Source organism: Petromyzon marinus, chromosome 25, assembly GCF_048934315.1.
Source record: "Petromyzon marinus isolate PM22_M1 ecotype Great Lakes invasive population chromosome 25, UKy_Petmar_22M1.pri1.0, whole genome shotgun sequence".
Taxonomy (NCBI): Eukaryota; Metazoa; Chordata; class Hyperoartia; order Petromyzontiformes; family Petromyzontidae; genus Petromyzon; species Petromyzon marinus.
In genome coordinates, this window is record NC_133691.1 from 4,380,744 (window position 1) to 4,404,319 (window position 23,576).

A 23,576-nucleotide genomic window follows, 5' to 3' on the forward strand; every position below is an offset into this window, starting at 1 on the left:
ATGAAACTGAAAACTGAAAGTGATAAATCCCAAATTTTTAAATTAGTCAGTGACAGAAACCTAGAATTTATATTTATAATCATTGCGATTGCAACATACATATTCAAATTGGTGAATGTCTTAAAAAGAATATAACAACTAATAAATGTTGACTTGAAGCTTTCGTGACTGCAGGAATTCATTCTTTGTGTCTTTTGGTGAAGTCACGTAGATAGGCTCAAAGAAAAGAACAAAAATAACAAAAAACTACTGTTATTTGTTAACTACTGTTAACTACTGTTAATAAAAATAACGAAAAACTACTGTTATTTTTGTTATTTTCTTTGAACCTATCTACGTGACTTACCTGAAAGACCTAAAGAAAATTAACATCTCTCTCGTGTGCTTTCGGGTTGTACCACATGCTGTTCAGCATGACGTCCAACGTTCCGATGCTGGTGCTGGGAGCTTTCTTCAGGAACTAAATAGGGCAGCTCGCCTTCTCCCTCGATCATAGAGGTGTTGGCTACTGCTGGCGTTTAATGTAGGCCAGCCAATGTTATTTATTCGCTTCATCACCTTCACACGGCCCGATCATGTTAAGTGAGAAATCACGACTAATGCCATCATCAACCCTGCCATTAAACATCGATCAAAAGGCCTTCCCAGTCTCCAGAGCAACAAGTCAATCACGTGCGTACGTGGTAGAGAGGGGAGAAGGCTCACCCCAGTGGATAACAGGGTGTGATAGCATTCTGTAAAAAAACAGTCTGCTAAGCAGACACATTGCTAACCCACTAACCCTACTTCCATATATATGTCTGTTTTTTTGTTTTTATATGAGCTTGTGTGCGAGAGTCTGGAAAGGCACTTAAATATTCACACGTATACATATACTCGCATACAGTCTACAAAGACATACAAATAAAGACACAAGCATAACAACAGCCAAACTCGTATGTATAGAAATGAAAATACACACACAGCCACACTCATATTGCCTTAAAAAGATCCCCCATATAGCCTTAAAAGACTGTTGGGGCAAGTGCTGTTAGCAAGCACCTTATGAAGGCCAGCACGACACACGAGGGGGTGGGTGGCCAACACCACTCCCGGCCGCCTTTGTCTCCCAAGTGGTGATATTTACACCACACGAGGTACTCGTTTAAGGCTAAGTCGACCGAGGTGTTGGCCGTGAGCAGGAATCGAACTTGGGTGGACTGGTTAATAGCACAGCATGCTAACCACTGCACTACCACTCCCCACAGGCACGTAGATGCATGCAGACACTCGTACATACACACAAAGACACATCTATGGAAGTACAGCAAATGGGTTCCTAACATGTCTGTTTATGAGACTTTCTTTACAAATGCAATGGTTAGCTTTTTATGGTTTTAAAAATGTACTCATGAAAGTGGCTCAGTACCAGTTCAGACATCAAAATGAACGTCCACTTACGGTAAGCCATTGCCAGGAATCAAACGTAAGTTGCCGGGTTCATATTACAGTACTCTAGCCACCATTTAAAACATAATGGCTGTTGGAATTGAGACTAATGTCTAAACACGTACAGTGAGGGAAAAAAGTATTTGATCCCCTGCTGATTTTGTACGTTTGCCCACTGACAAAGATATGATCAGTCTATAATTTTAATGGTAGGTTTATTTGAACAGTGAGAGACAGAATAACAACAACAACAAAATCCAGAAAAACGCATGTCAAAAATGTTATAAATTGATTTGCATTTTAATGAGGGAAATAAGTATTTGACCCCTCTGCAAAACATGACTAAGTACTTGGTGGCAAAACCCTTGTTGGCAATCAGAGAGGTCAGACGTTTCTTGTAGTTGGCCACCAGGTTTGCACACATCTCAGGAGGGATATTGTCCCACTCCTCTTTGCAGATCTTCTCCAAGTCATTAAGGTTTCGAGGTTGACGTTTGAAAACTCGAACCTTCAGCTCTCTCCACAGATTTTCTATGGGATTAAGGTCTGGAGACTGGCTAGGCCACTCCAGGACCTTAATGTGCTTCTTCTTGAGCCACTCCTTTGTTGCCTTGGCCGTGTGTTTTGGGTCATTGTCATGCTGGATTACCCATCCACGACTCATTTTCAATGCCCTGACTGAGGGAAGGAGGTTCTCACCCAATATTTGACGGTACATGGCCCCATCCATCGTCCCTTTGATGCGGTGAAGTTGTCCTGTCCCCTTATCAGAAAAACACCCCCAAAGCATAATGTTTCCACCTCCATGTTTGACGGTGGGGATGGTGTTCTTGGGGTCATAGGCAGCATTCCTCCTCCTCCAAACACGGCGAGTTGAGTTGATGCCAAAGAGCTCCATTTTGGTCTCATCTGACCACAACACTTTCACCCAGTTGTCCTCTGAATCATTCAGATGTTCATTGGCAAACTTCAGACGGGCATGTATATGTGCTTTCTTGAGCAGGGGGACCTTGCGGGCGCTGCAGGATTTCAGTCTTTCACGGCGTAGTGTGTTTCCAATTGTATTCTTGGTGTCTATGGTCCCAGCTGCCTTCAGATCATTGACAAGATCCTCCCGTGTAGTTCTGGGCTGATTGCTCACCGTTCTCATGATCATTGCAACTCGACGAGGTGAGGTCTTGCATGGAACCCTAGGCCGAGGGATATTGACAGTTCTTTTGTGTTTCTTCCATTTGCGAATAATTGCACCAACTGTTGTCACCTTCTCACCAAGCTGCTTGGCAATGGTCTTGTAGCCCATTCCAGCCTTGTGTAGGTCTACAATCTTGTCCCTGACATCCTTGGAGAGCTCTTTGGTCTTGGCCATGGTGGAGAGTTTGGAATCTGATTGATTGCTTCTGTGGACAGGTGTCTTTTATACAGGTAACAAGCTGAGATTAGGAGCACTCCCTTTAAGAGTGTGCTCCTAATCTCAGCTCATTACCTGTATAAAAGACACCTGGGAGCCAGAAATCTTTCTGATTGAGAGGGGGTCAAATACTTAGTTCTGTCACTAAAATGCCAATCAATTTTTAACATTTTTGACATGCGTTTTTCTGGATTTTTTTGTTGTTATTCTGTCTCTCACTGTTCAAATAAACCTACCATTAAAATTATAGACTGATCATTTCTTTGTCAGTGGGCAAACGTACAAAATCAGCAGGGGATCAAATACTTTTTTCCCTCACTGTATGGAGAGCTCACCAGGATGATGCTTCTCCACTTGTATGGAAATGAAAATATGGTTGGAGAAAAGTAATTTTGGTGATATTTATGCTCACCCATTATTGTTGAGACGTTAACTCTTAACCACCGCCACCACTGTGCCATTGTCCCCACCACATCCAGCGGTGATACACTTATTGGCAAACTGCGCTACGAACCTGGGGACCTGAGTTAATTTACCAGCCATGGCTTACATCAGTGGCACTTGATAATCGCACAGGTACTGGCTTCTGCATTCACCAACCCGCACCGACCAGCGTAGTGAAATATGGTCAATAACCTCCATGACTGACTTGGCATGGGCAGGCCTTCATCCAACAGGGGATTGACAAAGAGCAGTACACAAACATATTTGGATATTTTTGATTATTTCGGTAAAGTCACATAGATAGAAAATACAAATAATTTTTTTTTTTTAAATAAATTGAAAATAATAAAAGCAAAAAAAATGAGTTTCTTATTTTTGTATTTTCTATCTACTTGACTTTACCGAAAGAACCAAGAATATGAATTCCTGCAGTCACGAAAGTTTTGAGTCATATTTGGATATCCAGGTCTACCTTACAATCGGGATAATTTAAATTGTTCCTTGCCTGCCTCAATAAAAGGGCATGTTCAATAAAAAAGTTTAGAATAAAAATAATAATAAAACGTTCCATCAAAATGCAGTCTTCGAACATTTGTTTCCAGAATCCAACTTTCAATCAACAGGAGAAACAGGTGGCCTATTATTTTTTTTATGCGTGTGGCTGCGAGTTGACAGCACAGCGCTAATCAGAATTTGGTTAATTGGGATATAATTAATTAGGGCGTGCATTTTACTTCATGTAATCCACTGCACATTTAGCAGGGTAGTAGGACTCGTACAACTCGCATTCCTTGTCTGGTTTCTTTAAAGAAAATTAGCATTGCAGCGTTTAATGCTTTGGGAATAAAACATCAGCTGCTTAACAAATCACAAATATTTTAATACAAGTCGTGGGGCATTGCTGTCAGAGGCATAACATTCGTATTGAGTATTATAATGGACGTGAAAAAGCAGTCATTTTCATATTATTTCTGTAACACCGTGATTTTTAATCGGCCCATAATGTTAAATAACAGTGTCGTGAAATAATGGAGCTAAAAATTAAATGCCTTGACTGCGAGTGCTGCAAATGGTAGTACCTTTTTACCGTAAATTAACCTTATGGCGGGACCCCGGGGTCCCGAATAAACGGAAGTCAAAATCGTAATTAGTTAATTTATTTTTGGCGACTCCGTCCCACCGCGCACATAAACGCCTCGACCCACCAGAAATCAATCCTCTCCTCGTTCTTCACCGAGCACCCGTCGTTGCCAAAATTGCCGTAGACGTAAACAAAACTTTTAAACTTTGATTAGCGCACCGTGTTGAGCTCGTCGAGAGGAAGAGATCGCCGTATCGTTCGCCTTCAACAAACATAAAATGACGTCGCAACGCAGTTTATGCGAGAGCCGGGGGCTTATGGTACCCCGGGGTCTCGCCATAAGGTTCACATGATGACGGGGAAGAGTACCTTTGTCAATCCTTCCATTACTTAAACATTTTATTATAATCCAGAGCACAAGCATAGCAATATCAAAATTCAAATATTCATGGAATTATTATTAACGGCTTAATTAACTTTCACCATGAATGTGTTATATATTAAAAAAACAGCCCATGGGTATTAAACAGATGCATGCGTCACAATTTGAAATTTTACATTCGGTTCTCTGCTCTTGAGTCTTTGCACTTGTTTCTAACCAATTTTCTAATAACATCTTTTGCTCAATCTAAAAATGGTTTCTGACATTCTCGATTTATATTTTCATAGGATCATTTTTGTTTTGGGGGGCCTGGAGTGGCTCTTGGTCCAGGGTGATGTTAATAGATTGAGGGTGAAAGGAAATTCACTTCCAGGTCACCGATATGAGCAACATCTGCTTACGGGTTCATATGCCATATTTTCGCTATCAAGTGCATTTACGATAAATGAAGGCGCTAATGAAGGAAAAGTTGCGTCCAGGAAAAGAGGCATTAGGTTGGCAGATTTTACAATGCGAGATTGTTTACCAGCAGGTGGCGATAGCATGACATGCGAAGCCTCTTCACATTTGATTTCAAATGCTGATGGTGGCGGTGCTGATTGTGACCTTATCAGGAAGAGGGTGGGGGGAAAACTCCACAAATCAACAGAATACATTACAAATCGAATTGTTAAAGCATCTAAAGGCTGTGACATATCAAAATGCTGTACAAAAAATCTACACTTTTTTATCCTGGGGAAATGTGATTTTGTTTATCCTCAAACGTTTCTCATTTTCCCAGAGTTTTATCGCATTTGTTCCGTCGGCATCATGTGTTTGAGACGAAGTGTCTGCTTGAAGCTCTCGCAGAGCAGTGCCACCCTTCATGTTTGAGGGCAGTGCGTGGAAGCACATATAATAGCGCTGCCTCTTGAAATAATTTCAAGTAACCTGGTGTGAGGTGGAAATTTGTTTAAATAATGTATTTATTAAGGGGCAAAGTTAGGAATATCAGGAATGCCGGCAATATAATTGTAGTGCTGATCAAGACATTCGTACAGATGGAAATTGCCAGGCATCAGCAGAGCACAATCCTGGACTTGAGGGGGGGGATGGAGTCGGCAGTCAGAATGGCCCAAGGGAGTTCCAGACTGTAGGGGCAGCAGAGGAAGCTGAGCCACCACCCATTGCATGGTGGTTGACTGAGGCCTTTCACAGGAAGCCGTGGTTGCTGGAGCAGGGAAAGCATCTGGCAGAGAGCAGGGCGAGTTAGAGAGAGAGAGAGAGGTAGGCAGAGGTGAATCTGCAGTTAAATCATGTGCAAGGCTGTTGATGGATTACAATATTGGGTAAAAACTGTTGTGATAACAACGCACGACAAATGTTAGTATTTTGACATATCCTCTCAGGGTCTGATTGCTGTGTCTGTAAGGGCTCTAAACACTTGCTCCCACACAACATGTTATACACAGCTTTGGTTGTCCTGCTTCGTGGGATCGCCACCTCTGTCAACTTCCAGCCACACCAAAAACCTGCCAGCCCTAATTAGTGCGCTGCTCTTTCGGGAGCCCTCGCAACTACACAAACAAATGTAACACCGCTGCCCTCGCTCTCAGGGGGCAGAGGTGGAAGACATTTACCGCAAGAGAGTTCTATTAAAAAAGCGGTGGTGAAAACATGGCCCCGTCTGCCCTCTCTCCTTTCCATATTCGTCATTTTGAGCCCTTCCTCTAGACCAGGTCACATACCCTCTCCTATCGTCTTTACGAGCCTCCTCGCTTTTCCTCGTTCGCCCTCTTCCCACGGCGTGTCTGCGCGCCTCTTTGTGGACAAAAGCCACCGTCTGTCTGCCTTCGCGCTCGCGTAGAGGTTGTGGAGGTTGTTTAAGAGACCTTGAAAATACCATGGGAAGAATAATGTCTCACAGTATCTGAAGAGGAAATAACCACACGTCAATGCATTGTCCCCGAGCGGTGTATTATTATGCATTTGACAGAAACTGGAAGGACTTACTAATTTACTAATTTCCCAGGACAGTTGTTCACAGAGAACATCCTGGAATAACCAGAACAGGTGGCAACCCTACCTAGAGGTGACTCTGCGTGGTCTGTTTGAGGGCTGGTGGCCCCTCTCAGGTCAGCTTCACTTGAAATGAACAGCCGGCGATGACTTCTCCCAAGTTTATTCAATTTCCTTAAAGTTCCGAGGCCTTAGGGAACACATTACAGAGGGCTCTTGAGGTCAAACTATGGCAGCATGGTTGTGAACAGAAGCCGAGAAGGGAGGTGGAAGACAAACTCTCAGACAAGTGGTTATCTTATCCTTCGCTTGAACAACTCGGTCGGTTGCATGTGGCCAAGTTTATAGAGCTATGAAACAAGCTAACGTGCATGTACTCTGTCATTAGAGACGTTGGTGGCTTGGGGGGGGGGGGGTCGTTATCCAGCAGTGGATTGGCAATTGCTGCTGTTGCTTCTGCTGATGATGAGTCGGTTTACTTTTTAAATTCGCAAGCGATCACCGGATCCATGGTGTACCCTGTGTTGACTGCTGTATGATAATGCGTTGGTTAAATTTTTGTTTGTGTGTATATAAACCTCTGCAGCGGAAACAAGAGGAAACAACGAGACTCACGTCGAGGCACCATTTCAGCAGATGAGAGTGGGAGAGAGCTTTGCTCGACCGGAAACGCAGGTATGGAATATCGTGCAAGTGTCTGTTACTTTTGAAATGTTCAACACATTCCACGCAAAATGGCCATTTATTTTACCAACATAGGCTTGAGTTGACTGGACGGCGCAGAGATCGGGGCACTGAACTAGGGCTGTTGAGGTCTTGGGTTCTAATCCGGGCGTCTATCTGTGATCAAAGCAGGTTCTCGTGTATAGAAAGGTTTGTAGACTCAGCCCTGCCACCAATGTGTGCTCAAACAATTCCCAACACATTAACTTAAAATGTGCGTTAAATGTGCCGAGGTTCCAGCTCTTAAGAATTACAGATGGTATTGTTAATTAAACTTTTTATTTTAACTGGATAATCCCTTTAACTGGAACATCTCATTTGAAAAAGGTATCCAGGGTGCCAAGTAAGCACGTAGCAAAAAACGTAATAGCAAGAATGCAAACTATTTAATATCAATAAATTGTACAGTACGCATTTACACAATAAACATCACGCAGCAGTCAAATAAAATAAATGTGATGTGCACACAATGCCAGTTCAGTAGAGAATATTCTCTAGCTATAACAGGCCTCTGTCGGTATTCTGCCAGTTTGTGTTCGGTTAAAGATTTAAAATGAGCTGAGACAGGCAGCACACACTTTTTAGTGCGTCTGGGAGATTTGTTCGATATTCAAGGCATTTTTTTTGGACTGTAATGCGACACACACACACAGTCTCATAGCAGAGTGTCTGGCAAACTGGGCCCTGCTAACTTTGTGGTATCTATACTGGAGGGGTTTTTTTTTGGGTTAGATCGCAGTAAATATGAATGCGTCGTTGAGCCTGCCACCACCCGACACAGACAATTAGAAAGGTTTGTCACGTAAAAAAAAAAATGCCAATTCATTGCTAGTTCGTCAGCGCACCGGTGTGTTGGAGAATAAAACCACAATGTTGTGGGTTTACTTCTAAATGGTGTGGGTTTACACGCCACAATGGTGTGGGTTTACTTGTAAATGGTGTGGGTTAACTCTCCAGCACACCGATGTGCTGAACTAGTAACTAATTGGCAAGTTTTGTTTACATGACAAACCTTACTAATTGGCTGTGTCGGGTGGTGGCAGGTTTTAACGATGCATTAATATTTACGGGATCTAACCTAAAAGCCTCGGTTATGGGTAATATTGGTCGCGAAAGCATATACTACGTGTTAATCTACTTTGTGGAAATAAATGGTTTTTTTCTAAAGTCCTGTGAAAAAAACGTTTTCTGCAGCAGTCCTGACACAAAAGCACACACCCCACTCTGAGCTTTTTCCAGTGAAATTCGTTATCTCTTGAAGTGTGATGGTGAGAGTCCAGTTGGGATAAATATAGAGATTCATCAAAAAGTAAAAAGAAAAATTCTTGCAGGATCACGAGGGATGTAGCGATTCACACCGGCCCTGAATTGGTGAATTGTCACAAATTGTGATCACTCTTTGGTAAAAAAAAAGTGTTTGTTTGTCTTTGCAGCATAAATGGATAGTGTATTGTTGTTAAGGTGAGCGCATAGCTGCTGATGTTAGGTAGACATCTTAATTTTATGAAGTGAAAACCAGCTGAGGCAATCGGTGCCTTTCCCTCTTTGAACTCGTGATCGTTTTTTGTGATTTGCGTAGTGTTAAGGTAATATCCATCCAGTCGTCGACTCGCCATCTACTAAACTGGCCTCTCTGCTCCTTGTTTAAAAAAAAGTGTGTACCGTGACCAACATTTCAGTGAAAAACAACAAGAAAAAAAAATGGATTTATCGAGGCCACAATATTGAAGTTGTAAAATACAGATTGAACTTTAAATATCGAAAGTTAGCAAATGCATGGAAATGTGTGTGCGTTGCGGTTGGGAAGGGGAAATAATTAGATGTGCTAAATGGTCAATTCAGGGAGGCATTTAAATGGCCAATGAAATTTTTGTTAGAGTTTTAGACAACTCATTGTAATGCGCTTGAGCCCCATTACGCGTGCGCTCTTAATAATTTGTTTGCGGGTAGGTTAGAGTACTTTACATCCTGCATACACATAAAGCCTTTTTAAAGTTTTACTTTTAGTGTTAAACTGCTCAGTGAGTTAATAACATAATTTGACCCATTCCTGACCAATACTCTTATTTTCCCACTGTTACGCACGTGTGTATATGTCTCTTAGCGTAAATGAAAAGTATTCTTTTTGTTTTGCTTTGTAAAACAGGGAGTCTTTCCAAGGCACCAGGAAGGACGTATTCCAATGTATTCGGGAGCCGTTCCAGTGGAGCCCCAAGGTAACCGCATATTTTTTTGTATCCTTTAATCTCATTCCCTCAATGGGTTGTTATTGGGTTTTTTTTTCCTTCTTGATTCATGTACTCATCAGTAAATCCAACCGCCCGTCGACTAAACTGTCCTTTCATTCATTTATGCTATTTGTTTCATTATGCAAAAATCAATCGAGCCCATCTCGCATTGCCAAGCCACCCGCTTTTTTTTTTGTTAACCTGCTTCCTGGAAGCCACGCAAAGTCTGCCAACCACTCGCTACGCTCAAGATAATGCGCCAACCATCGCAAAATCCCAGTTTTCATTAATTTCCAATTCAAATCTGATTTTGTAAAACAACCCTGTTAACGTGTGTGTCGCGAAGGAGTCGCGTCCATTTGGCCCGACCGTTGCTTCTGCCGGGCCTTGACATTTTCTGGAGCTTGTTGGGGAGGGGGGGGAGGTGTTGGTCGTGAATATTTTTTTTAGCAAACACTTGCAATACCGCATTGGGCCATGGTAGTGTTCTGTCCCTGCAAGGCTTCGTTATTTCCAGGGCCGCCCCTTGCCACCTTCACACGGGAGACGACGTAATTTCTCGGGAGTAAGCGGCAGGATGTAGCGCTACCGGTGGATGGTTTTTATTGTCATCTACGTTGACTGTGCATCCTGGCTCCGAGGAGTTCCATGTTTTAGTTTCTCGAGGTATTGAAATGGTTCGTGTGTGAAGAAGTCTTTGCAGGTGGGGACGACAGTGTTCTCATGAAGGTGGGATTCAGGCGGAGTTAAATACCATTTGTTCTCTTTTAAAATGTTAAATTTTACTTTTTAACTTGGCCCCTTAAAAACGTGAATAGAATCCCAATATTATTGCATCCGAAGGGCAACACAACCATCGACCATTGTTCTTATTACACAGTACTTTAACACGAGTAATTAAATATCAGTATAGTGAGAAGGTTATTGTTCATTAAAGAGGCAAGCTTACACCATCATGGAGACGGCACCATTGCCGCCCCCCCTCCCTCCGCCGTAAACCTTCGCCGCCGCCAGCCGTCGTGGCTATCTCCCCCCCCCACCCCCCGCACATCCCTACCTGCTTCTGGCGATCGTTCGCAAAAAACAAAAATAAAGGGGCGGAAACGACGGAGCAGCTCGGCGGTGGGCGCCCACTGTGCGCTGATGGACTTGCGTGTGTGCGCGCGTGTGTGCGTGTGTGCGCGCGTGTGTGCGTGTGTGTGCGTGTGTGCATGCGTGTGTGTGCGTGTGTGTGTGCGTGTGTGCGCGCGTGTGTGCGCACGTGTGTGCGTGTGTGCGTGCGTGTGTGTGTGCGTGCGTGTGTGCATGCGTGTGTGTGCGTGTGTGCGCGTGTGTGCGTGTGTGCGCGTGTGTGCACAGGGCCGGCGGCAGGGTCGGCGGGAAACCCATTCAACCCCTCCGCTCAACCCTATAACCGTCGGCACACGCACCCACACGTGAGTTCACTGCACACCATCGGCACACTCCCAAATGTCACCACGTAAATTGTTTAATCAGGATCCAGCGGCATCTTATTTTGCCGCTGTGAAAGAACATGAAAACAATACGTTTTTTGCTCGGGAAACTTGATATTTATTCAGGGTGTTTGTACTATATTACAAAAAATAACACTACAGATATGTGTATGCAATGCGATATTGCTACCTTGGCATCAATGATTGATCTAATTTAGTAACCTATGTATTTTATACATTGCTATAATCAATGGTGGAACAATCCAGCAGCTGTTTTTGCGGCTCACATTGTTGTGTTGGCAGTAGAATCAATGTCATTGCTGTTGTCATGTATTTAATATGGCACAATGTAGACAATTCAGAGTGGAATAATGGCATCGATGTGGTCGTACATTTTACTATCATCATCTTCACGATCGTTGTTAAGATCTACTGAACCTGATTGTTCGCAAATCACAAATGGTGTCTTCCGTGAAATCAGCAGCACTTGGGGTTGGCTTGGAATTTTCTCAAATGCTGCACTGCTGCAGAATCACAATTTCACACAATCATTTAGGCACGTGCCTAAATGTAGGATCCTGCCAATGGTGTAATGTTCCAGCACTGGGCTTGCAATTCAGAGGTCACCCGGTTTGATTCGATCTCATGGGATGGGACAGCAGTGGAGACAATGGGGGCAGATTTATTAAATACCCCCTCCCCCACCTCTGTCCACTCAGCACTGCAGGTACTCCCACTTATGCCCAGACGTCTGGCTCGCATTGAAGAGTAGGCCAAAAGCGGTGGCTCGAGGGGCACGTCTATAACTCCCTCCGGCGGAGCTCTCTGAGAGAGCTCCCCTTCACGCCAGCAGTGAGCTCGCGAGAGAGCTCCCCTTCCCCACAGCAGTGTGCTCTCTGAGAGAGCTCCCCTTCCCCACAGCAATGTGCTCTCTGAGAGAGCTCCCCTTCCCACCAACAGTGTGCTCTCTGAGAGAACTCCCCTTCCCCACAGCAGTGTGCTCTCTGAGAGAGCTCCCCTTCCCCACAGCAATGTGCTCTCTGAGAGAGCTCCCCTTCCCACCAACAGTGTGCTCTCTGAGAGAACTCCCCTTCCCCACAGCAGTGTGCTCTCTGAGAGAGCTCCCCTTCCCAGCAGCAGTGTGCTCTCTGAGAGAGTTCCCCTTCACGCCAGCAGTGTGCTCTCTGAGAGAACTCCCCTTCCCCACAGCAGTGTGCTCTCTAAGAGAGCTCCCCTTCCCACCAACAGTGTGCTCTCTGAGAGAACTCCCCTTCCCCACAGCAGTGTGCTCTCTGAGAGAGCTCCCCTTCCCACCAGCAGTGTGCTCTCTGAGAGAGCTCCCCTTCACGCCAGCAGTGTGCTCTCTGAGAGAGCTCCCCTTCACGCCAGCAGTGTGCTCTCTGAGAGAGCTCCCCTTCATGCCAGCAGTGTGCTCTCTGAGAGAGCTCCCCTTCATGCCAGCAGTGTGCTCTCTGAGAGAGCTCCCCTTCCCCACAGCAGTGTGCTCTCTGAGAGAGTTCCCCTTCCCCACAGCAGTGTGCTCTCTGAGAGAGCTCCCCTTCCCACCAACAGTGTGCTCTCTGAGAGAGCTCCCCTTCCCCACAGCAGTGTGCTCTCTGAGAGAGCTCCCCTTCCCAGCAGCAGTGTGCTCTCTGAGAGAGTTCCCCTTCACGCCAGCAGTGTGCTCTCTGAGAGAACTCCCCTTCCCCACAGCAGTGTGCTCTCTAAGAGAGCTCCCCTTCCCACCAACAGTGTGCTCTCTGAGAGAACTCCCCTTCCCCACAGCAGTGTGCTCTCTGAGAGAGCTCCCCTTCCCACCAGCAGTGTGCTCTCTGAGAGAGCTCCCCTTCACGCCAGCAGTGTGCTCTCTGAGAGAGCTCCCCTTCATGCCAGCAGTGTGCTCTCTGAGAGAGCTCCCCTTCATGCCAGCAGTGTGCTCTCTGAGAGAGCTCCCCTTCCCCACAGCAGTGTGCTCTCTGAGAGAGTTCCCCTTCCCCATAGCAGTGTGCTCTCTGAGAGAGCTCCCCTTCCCACCAACAGTGTGCTCTCTGAGAGAGCTCCCCTTCCCCACAGCAGTGTGCTCTCTGAGAGAGCTCCCCTTCACGCCAGCAGTGTGCTCTCTGAGAGAGCTCCCCTTCCCCACAGCAGTGTGCTTGCGATAAATTTCAGGGCTGCACCTTTTGGCTCTTCCCCAAGCCGTAGCAGAGCGCAGTGTCTGTGCCCGTACGATAAAATATGGGTGTCAATTTAATTGGTAATGATAAAGGCGATTTAAAAAATGTGTTTTTACGATTTGTCTATTGCAGCTCATTAAAGATACTAAAGCCTAGTTATGTAAATGCATTATTTAGCGTTGTGTCTGGGGTGTCATTCATGAGGCGTCCTAGTCTCCTGACGGAATGGTAAAATGTTATTTTCAAAAAGCAAACATAATTATCACCTAATTACTGCCTTCATTGTGCATTCAACCAATGAATTAGCTGGAGAAAGTTTGCAGCTCCGAGTGGCAATCCCACTTTGACGGTTGCATTTCATTTGCTTTATTCAGTCGGTGCACCAAGCAACAGGACAATATCAGCACCCCTCGTCAGGTAAAACGATGTCTCTTTTTCAATGAAGCCATGCAACCAACCTTGAACAAGAATATACATTACATTCTGTATGCATTGATACGTCTCGTTCCTCTACTTTAACAAGCTGTTCTTTGCCAGATAACAGAACAGCAGGTCATTATGCATCTAGTAGTGCAGCACGCACCTGGGTCCAGTAAGATAGGGTTCAACTCCACCATCTGTGCCGTGATTGTGAATTAGGAGCAAAATCGCAGCCCAGTTCTACTCAGACCGGTTGAGGGCCTGAGTCAAAGGGTGAAAGTTGTTTTGTTAATCAAACCAATAATAAAAATGTTGCTGGTAATCGAAGGGTTTGCCCGTTACTCAGTAGCTACTTTTAGGCAACTACGCCTTAAAAAACATTTTTTTAGAATGTAATTCTCACCGGACCCTGTGGTGTTAAGTGTCATCTCCAATCCTTATCCACTCTGTCTCTCTGGGCTCTCTGTGTGCTACGAAGAAGGGCCATTGCCCGAAGCGTCGCCTGATATATTCTTATCCGGCAGTATTAATTATTAAAATATATATTACATTATTAGATATCATTAGCAAAATTGTATTCTAACATTATGCTTTTGCTAATGGAGTTAACATAACTGTACAAGACACAAAAATGAGAAGCAATGCAAACGAGTTGACAAAAATGAGATGAAAGTTATTTGATTGCTTCTTTGATCGAATCACAAACCTGAATTCGGACGGTTCTTTTTTTTTTTACGATACTTTGCCAAGCAAAGACCCAGAGGCCCAAAATGCCACAACTTGTCCAACAACAAACACCACTCTTGTAGTTTTCATTGACAGAGATGCCGTTAACGTTTCACCAATTGAGCACGATTCTAAGAAATGGAAAGAGAGACGGTGGGGAGTGAATTCCGTCATCGAGCAGTGTGGAGAAAGAAGCCGAGTGACCTGCCGTACTCCAGGAAGTAAATCGTTAGATCCTCATTGGTAGCATTGTTGTCCTGGTTCACCACGGCTGAGCAATTCGGTGAACTCTCGCGATTTGCCATTAGATTTAGATTACAAAGGCGTTGCTGTTTTTTGTCCCGTCTTTATTATTTCTCAATCGTTTTGCCTTGTTTGTTCTGCGTCATCGTTCACTGTTATTAGCCTAAATGTGTCTAACATTAAATTTTGATTTAAAGCTTTCGTGACTGCAGGGATTCATATTCTTGGTTCTTTTGGTAAAGTCACGTAGAAGATGTTCTTTGCAAGCCATCTGGCTACCATGAGAGATTCGTTCATGAGGCTATCCACATATACAAACACAGAGACAATTTCAACCGAGAAGATGGATTCTGGCTTAGCAATAATTGGAAGGATTTGATAAACCATTTCGGGTCTTAATTGATTGTTCACGCTTACGGTGGCTTTCAGACCGCAACCATTATATTCGTCTCCCCCCTCCTCAATTCCGAACATAGATGGACTCGTCCATCTGAACAAACTGTCAAATCGCTCTCCGTGGTGCTAACGTTAAAAAAAACCGCCACTTTTTTCAAATTTTCTTGCTGTAGTTTTCACACCTGATGATGATTGCTTGTGTTGCAGTCGAAACGTCGTGAGAATTTAATAGTTTTATATTTTTTTATTATTTTATTGTTTCCCTTCTACGTGACTTCACCGAAAGAACCAAGAATATGTGTAACACTAGTTTACAATTTTTTTTACATTGGAAATAATTGATAAGAGATCATCAGAATTATATTTTAATTGCTCTTTGTGGACACCCTTATAAACGAGAAGTTTGCAAAGAGTGTTTGAATAAACAAATATGCCTCTACTTGATGCGGGCCTCGCCTAGACCTGCTTGGCGTGAACTTTGCGGTAAACTCGCACTCGACAAATATTGTTACATCAAAATAAACAAAAGTGTGTGCTCGTGGTGCTTGCTGCTATGGCCTTTTGGTTCCAACCACAGTGATGGAAACACCACGGAGTGTTAATCTTTTCACACAGAGGCGCTATGAAACACGCTCTCTTCCCTCGGTTAGACATCACAGAGCTTAGCATAAACAAGTGACGTACATGTGCGCAGCATTTCGGTTGATCAGGCCCACTTTTGTTTCTGTACAAAATGGCACTTGCTAATGTTCCAAAGTGACAGTTGGCAAATGTCGTAGGTGATTCAATCATCAGTTTTTGAAGTGGATACAAAATCTTCATGGAACAAAAATACACGCGCACAAAAAATCCAAATCTGTTCGTAACTCCGCTTTTTTGTGCTTGTTTGAATATTTGCCTTGAAAGAAGTGTGCATTTACATTTTAACGTCACTAAATTCCGGGTTGGCGTGTACTGCTTAGTGATTGAATGCGTGGTTGACTCAACAAGCCTGTGTAAGCACAATGTGTTCACTTTATCTCCATCCTGGAGTAGATCGGAGAGGCACTGGAGAACCGATGGATGGTCCATCAGGAGCACTGCCAGGTTTTCCCGCCCATCGACCCCACTACCACCCTCCACATGTCCATCTAGTAAGTCCTTAACTCCACTGCTCAGAGCTTCAACTCCAGTCCTTGCGGCCAGACATATTACCCGTCGTCCTATTCATTGTTTAGCATTCTACAAGAGGGGGCAGTTAGTCCTTTCCCGTTCCGGGATGTCTGCAAGTTACAGGGTGGGCCCCGTTCACTATTGAATTTCGAGACGCGCAAGCGGTTTGCTTTAATTTTATTTAGACAGGCGTAGTGCCCCTGTTTTTAAAGACATTGTACTCACCGCAGATAACTGTAGCGACATGACCGCACTCTGATAGCTGGCCCAAACTGTGCCACACGCCCTCTCGCGTGATCTAGAGATGTACCGATGAGGTTATTTTATTTTTGCTTCCGAAGCAATTCTGATGACGTATGTGTACACATACACGTATGTCATCGGAAGGGGAAAGGGTTAACACTACTCTTTTATAGCAGGCCGGTTAATTGTGGTCCAGGTATATGCATGGACATAGTGCTCACTTCACTACAAGCAGAGGGGAAAATGATCCTGCAGAAGCTGTACTGTGTGAATAAACTGGTTCACATGCATGACTGTGCTCATGATGTCGTGGCACCTACTTTAGGATCTGGTTTAAGAAGCTCTTTCACGCGAGAGCTGAGCTATTGTTCAACACCCGATGGTCCTGGGTGTATTTCCAGCGAAAACATCGTGTAAATAATTGGCATAATGTTGCTTGCTTTTCAATATTCCAGTTTTACTTATGAACCAAATCAATTGGCTGAATTGCCCATGACATGACAACTTGATTTGATTGGCTCTGTTGGGTGGTGGAGAGCTACTTAAAAAATTACATCTACACAATCTAACCAAATGGATCCAAATTATGAACAATAACCATGCATAGAAAGCCTCACTGAGTCTGACGACTCTTTTTCAGGAGAGTCCTGATTTGGTGATGTTTGGCCATTTATTATGAACAAATGTTTGGCATGTGGGAGAAAACCTGTAGAAAACCCATATATACCACAGAGATAACACAGCTCTGCTGAGATAGATTCCATCCACTTGTTATACTGCAACTCTCTGGCCATTTAACGGGCCAGAGGGTTTTGGGAATATCACAGATTTTAGTAAGCCACAAACCCAATACCTGCTTAGTACCGGATCACAGGCATGCACCACCAGGGATACCCAGACTCCTGGAGGCCTCGGGCAGAATGCCACGTGGACCCCCCCTAATTCATTTGTGATAAAGCAAAAAAAACACAGGGCCATTGTGGGGGGCCCTCTTTTCTTTAAGTTCCGGAGTACATTACCTTTTTTGCCGCCGCCGCCACCCCACCCAACCACCCACACCCCACCCACCCAACCACCCACCCCCACCCACCAACCAACCACCCACACCCCACCCACCCAACCACCCACACCCCACCCACCCAACCACCCACACCCCACCCAACCACCCACACCCCACCCAACCACCCACACCCCACCCACCCAACCACCCACACCCCACCCACCCAACCACCCACACCCCACCCAACCAATCAAACCCCACCCAACCACCCAACCATCCACACCCCACCCAACCACCCACACAACCCCCACCCCACCCAACCACCCACACCCCACCCCCACCCACCAACCAACCCCACACACCCCCACCACATCCACCCCCACCACACCCACCCCTACCCCACCCACCCACACCCCACCCACCCCCACCCCACCCAACCACCCAAACCTCACCCAACCACCCACTCCCCACCCCATCCACCCCAACCCCACACACCCCCACCCCACCCACCCAACCACCCACACCCCACCCCCACCCCACCCACCAACCAACCCCACACACCCCCACCACACCCACCCCCACCACACCAACCAACCAACCCCACCCACCCTCATCCACCCACCCACATCCACCCCACCTCCACCTACTAATAAAATGTTGTGTTTCTTTGCAGGATCAATTCAACTCCCCTGCTCCGACTCGTAAGTTACTTTTTGTGAATTAAAATCTACAATTACTATAATATTGCTCTAATAAACAGTGCTCGAGTATTTTTTTTTACCTGCACCGAACTTTTAGTATGTAACATTTATCTTTTCATCGAAATCAAACCCAATGCAGTAATTATATTTGTTTTCCTTTCCAGATTCTTTCACGATTGTAGGCTCCAACTTGAAAAATACTCAGATTGGTAACAACAACACGATATACTATTCAGATAAGTCCAAAAGACATGCATCTAGAGACGATACGTATTCAAAACAGGATACATAAGAGAAGTGTCGATCTGTAATCATTGGATTAAGTTGTTATTTTAAAGTGCACCTCACAAAGCTGCTGCTGCAACAACACACTTTACACATAGGATGGTAACATGAATTGAACATTAGATTTAGACGAAACAAGTTTTTGCAATTTGGATAAAATGTAACAATTTGAGGTGTGGGAGGGAGAGTTGTTAAGATATGTGATTAAATTTGCAGCGATAAAATCAGTTTGTATTGTAGATTTTAGTTGAATTATTACATCATGTGATTATCTGGCAATCGTCTGATCATGGATGATGATGATGATGATGATTGTAATAATTACATCAGAACAGATTATGCATGCACCCTTTACATTCTCACTGTCCCGTATTTTACAGAAAGGGAAGAGTTTGAGAAATTCACATACTTTTTAAACCCTGTGTTACTTGAGCAATATAAATGAGAAGCCATGAAATATATAAAACTGTAAATTACATTATCTCCTGACAACAGGTGTGTAATGCCTGAGCTTCTCAGACCATCACGAAGGGCTTTTTAAAAGGCGTTATTTGGATCGAGTGGTGGTGCAGTATCCAGCGCGCACTGCGCTGTGAATTTAACCCAATGATATGCGTTCGGTTCCTGCCTATGGCAAACATCAGTGGCGAGTGATATCTGAACCAGTCCCGTGCCCTCCACCAACCTACACTTGAACCAACCGGGTGAAGTACTGACCCAGCATGGCGGGGAGGCCTTCATCCTGAACAGCTGTGACTTCTAAAACTATTTATTTTTACTTAACCCTTTTGGGGAGCACAATTCTTAAATGTTTCCAGATGCCTGTGATTGTCCGTGCTTAAGCAGGTGAATAGTTGTTGACTCACCGCTGGGTTGAGTGCAGTGACAGTGGCTATCTTTTAGTGAATTCCCAGGTGTGAATTGAATGTGGATCAGCGTTATGCCGACAAGGAGATTCTTTGGCAAACCCAGCGACAGCAAATTTAGCATCGTAAAGCATTGCAATGTAACAATTTTGTACACCCCCCCCCATCATCCCCCCACCAAGGGACATTGTTTTTTTTACTGAATTGTTCCTGATGAAGGGGCTTCTGTTAATGGGTTGATTTGCACTGCCGCTAGGTAATTGATAAAACATTGTGGGTGGCAGGGGATGTGATTAAGTAGGTGTAAGAGATTAAAAAAAACAAGTCTAAAAAGGGGAAGCACGTTTTTAATAGTGGCTACCACTTTCTCGATAATGAATTGACCCAATGACTCCATGTGATCCATACATTTACTGTCATTTGCCACCACTAATGTTCGCCAAGCTTACGCCACTGACAGTCAAACTCTTCTGTTGATAAGCAAAGTAAGGATGCGTAAATATTTTAGCATTTTGAAGCTGTACAATAACTTGACGTTTTAAATTCACCGGTTGATAAAATAGTCGTCGCTTGTTATTTCATACTGTAATTATTTGTATTTTTTTAAAGGGACATTGAAATAATTACTATTTTATATAAAAAAGTGTGTGTGTGTGTTATTTGCCACATGTAAAAGTTTGCGCAATTTGTAATGCCTCATTGGCCATATCCTTATGTAATCTTAATGCCAATGTCTTTGTAAATAGTAAATAACCAAAATAAAGAGTCTTCCAGTGAGTTGTACCAAATGTTTGATTTCTTTGTAAGCATTATTTTTAATAAAATGTGCACCTGTGGTGATAGTTTTCCTTTACAGTATTCATAATGAATCAATTGGTTTCTTTTGGGTTAAGTCACCTGTAAAAATGTGTTCCGTCAACCCTCCTCCACCCGACACAGTCACTTAATGAAAGTGTCACCTGAATCCGAAACGTGCCAAATTTATTACTGCTTCAGCACACCGGCGGTGGTGTTGGAGAGTAACAATCTCACAGCATTTAAATGGGTAACGACGTTTCGCCGGAGATTACATCCAGCATCATCAGGTTCTTATCAGGAGCTCAGATCTTTGAGATCATCAAAACGGCGTGACCTATTTGAATGTTGCGAGATGTTTACTCTTCAACGCCACCACAGGTGTGCTGAAGCAGTAAGTAATTGGCACGTTTGATTCGCGTGACACGTTCATTAATTTTCTGTCAGACGGAGGAGTGTTTTACGACACATTTTTGTATTATGTTGAACTTCTTTCACACCATACATAGCCAACGGTGCTATAATCGGCGGTGCGCAGGGGAAGGACACACACCAAACACAAAAATCTGATCAAATGTTTTGCATGTGACCTAACCCAAAAGAAACCGATTATGAATCATATTGTTCGTGAAATACTACATGTACAATTTCGATTGCAGTTGTGCACGTGTCATGCACCAGCGCTCCTCAACGTTTTTGGCACCAGGGACCGGATTCGTGGAAGACAATTTTATCACGGACCGGGGGGGAGGGGCAGGGTTCATCATTGGGTCTTTCCCCCTTTTTAATGAAGCTCTCTGGCAACATCATTAGACCTCCTTTGCCAGTACCAAAATGTAATAATAGGGTTTTTCCCCTTTTTTTCTGGCAACAAAACTGAAACCTTTTTACAAGGATTCATGTCTGCATTAACCACAATACCTGCAGTCAAAATGCAAACAAAGCCGTCCCTTGGTGTGGACCAATCAGTTTCAAAGACAATGCAGGTATTGTGGTTAATGCAGACATGAATCCTTGTAAAAAGGTTTCAGTTTTGTTGCCAGAAAAAAGGGGAAAAACCCTATTATTACTCTCTAGCAACGTTTATTTTTTTACTCATTGCAGCTAGGAGTTAGCTTGTGAGCTTACACAAAACTGACTGAGACAAGTGCGGAGTGCGGGAAAGAGGAGCGGATAGAAGTGGTAAATAAAATCATTGGGGCGGGCCACGCGCGGATTCACCGCTCTCACCTCTTGCTGTGCGGCCCGGTTCCTCACAGGCCACGGACCGGTACCGGTCCGCGGCCCCGGGGGTTGGGGACCCCTGTCGTACAACATTACTCGGTGCGAGTTGCATACGAACGTCGTTTAATTAGTATTTTTCAACAGGAAGGCCTCACTGAGTCGTGACACTTTTTTTTTTAAATGATGGTCCTAAATCAAAATGTTTGGCCAATGCATTTGTATCCAGTGTTTGGCATGTTGGAGGAAACTCCGAGTGACCAGAGAAAACACGTGATGAATGTTTTGATTTAAAGCTTTCGTGACTGCAGGGATTCATATTCTTGGTTCTTTCGGTAAAGTCACCACGTAGAAGGGAAACAATTAAATAATAAAAATATAAAACAATAAAATTCTCACGACGTTTCGACCGCAACACAAGCAGCAATCATCATCAGGTGTGAAAACCACAACAATAAAATTTGAATTTTTTTAAAATTATTTTATTGGTTCCCTTCTACGTGACTTTACCGAAAGAGCCAATAATACGTGATGAATGTGTTAATATATGCATTGCCTCGCACAGATATATTCAAGAATCCATTGGTGCTGCCATTTCATGGCCACCTCATCGCCCGTGCCGACGACACCTGATACCAGGCAGTCTCTCGAGGTTCGATGAGGTCGGGCACATTCAAGGGCGAATCTGCTCAACGGCACCGCATGCGTTTTGTTGTAGATTAGAAACTTTCATCACAACTTCACAAAATCACTTGAGCAAGGGATGTTATGTATGACGAGCTTGTGAGATCAACGTTTGTTGGGACGCACAGTTACGCGGCATCTCTTCGCTGCTGCGTACCCTTGTATCAAGCACGGAGAAAACATTTGCTTCCGTTCGTTGTCACTAGACGATACCTGTGCGTTTGTTTTTAGCAGGCACCCAGGCCTTTTATATATATAAAGTGATGAAGCATCCAATAACGATGGGTTTTTTTCTCTTCGGCATTTTTATAACTTCGTTTCCACTATCACACTGCACCACAGGCATTGCTGCTGAATGTCAGATATCTGAATTAGAGGGTCTATCGTGACAATTCAAAAAGAGCTGTCATTTTTGTAGGCAGTGGTGTGGCGTCGGACCAGACATGACCAAATCTAGGAAAAGTTCCCTCTTCATGCCGAATATGGGGCTTATTAATGAGATGCTTAATACAGCCACTAAAAACGTATACATATTTAATGGTTTTTAGATTTCAATATTTTTAGACGAGGGTTCGATTCTGAGTGGACTTTGATACCATTATGAAGGAAACAAATGCCAGCGTTCAAAGGCATTTGTCTCTTGTTGCACGCGCGGCCTGTTTATAATTACAATCAATTTTGCCGCTTTTTTAATCTTCAAGATTGTTCTTTTGAGGAGTTGCAAACCTCCAGTGGTCGGATTTCTTTTCCCATTTGGCAGACACACACCCTTGCGAAGGTGTTTGAGTTAACGTGGAATTTATATGTGCCTTCTTCCAAGTAGCATCCCATTACCAGGGCTCTCAAAATAAAGAATGAAGCAACAAAGACTTTTCAATGTCACGTGGTATTTTTGGTTAAATAATAATAATAATAAATACGTATCTGGCCACCTCCCAAGTTCTTGTCTTACAACGTAATGGTCATTTAATATAGTTTCCCTACATGGTCCAGTCAGCTAACGGTAAATTTATGGCATTAATTTGTAATTTCTTAAGTGCATTAAAATTGACTTTTGGAATTTACTGCATAGTCGGTAGATTCCGAAAAGATTTTTCTCCGCGTCTCCTACTCTTTACCTCCCACTCTCCGCTCCGTTCTCAGTAACTCTTCATCCCTAAATTCACTAATTCCCGCCCCCGCCCTCACTCTGCGGTGCCGGCTATTACCCCCAACAGTGGGCTCCTAACGCGTTCCAAGACAGCGTTGGCACCATTTTTAATGCCACAATTAAAACGTCCGCCTTAAATCACGTGCCTCCTACAGAAACACATTTCCTCCCTGGGTCCCGATTGTTGATCGTGCAAACGTAAGCAGCAGGAACGAGGCCCAGTGGCTCTGCCGAGACCAAAATCCCTGAGTGAATTCATTCAACGATTTAGGGATTTGCCGTCTGCCGCGTGACTCGCATGTCTGCAGCCAGCCTACAGGCTGCTCTGCAAAGATCGCCCTTCCCACTTGGCTGTGGGGTGCGCGTGTGGCGGA

At 44.2% G+C, this 23,576-nt stretch overlaps 1 protein-coding gene across 3 annotated transcripts in view; it reads left to right on the forward strand.

Annotated features, from left to right (window-relative positions):
• LOC116945942 (receptor-interacting serine/threonine-protein kinase 3-like) overlaps positions 1-20,129 on the forward strand; it is a 35,706-nt gene extending 15,577 nt beyond the window's left edge. For all 3 annotated transcript variants that reach the window (XM_032960644.2, XM_032960642.2, XM_032960643.2), the window contains 7 exons: positions 7,328-7,416; positions 9,611-9,680; positions 11,052-11,128; positions 13,695-13,737; positions 16,141-16,238; positions 18,174-18,201; positions 18,366-20,129. In XM_032960644.2, the coding sequence (XP_032816535.2) occupies positions 7,328-7,416; positions 9,611-9,680; positions 11,052-11,128; positions 13,695-13,737; positions 16,141-16,238; positions 18,174-18,201; positions 18,366-18,493 (533 nt within the window). In that variant the 3' untranslated portion in view covers positions 18,494-20,129. The remainder of the gene's footprint in view (positions 1-7,327; positions 7,417-9,610; positions 9,681-11,051; positions 11,129-13,694; positions 13,738-16,140; positions 16,239-18,173; positions 18,202-18,365) is intronic.
• The last annotated feature ends 3,447 nt before the right edge of the window (positions 20,130-23,576 follow it).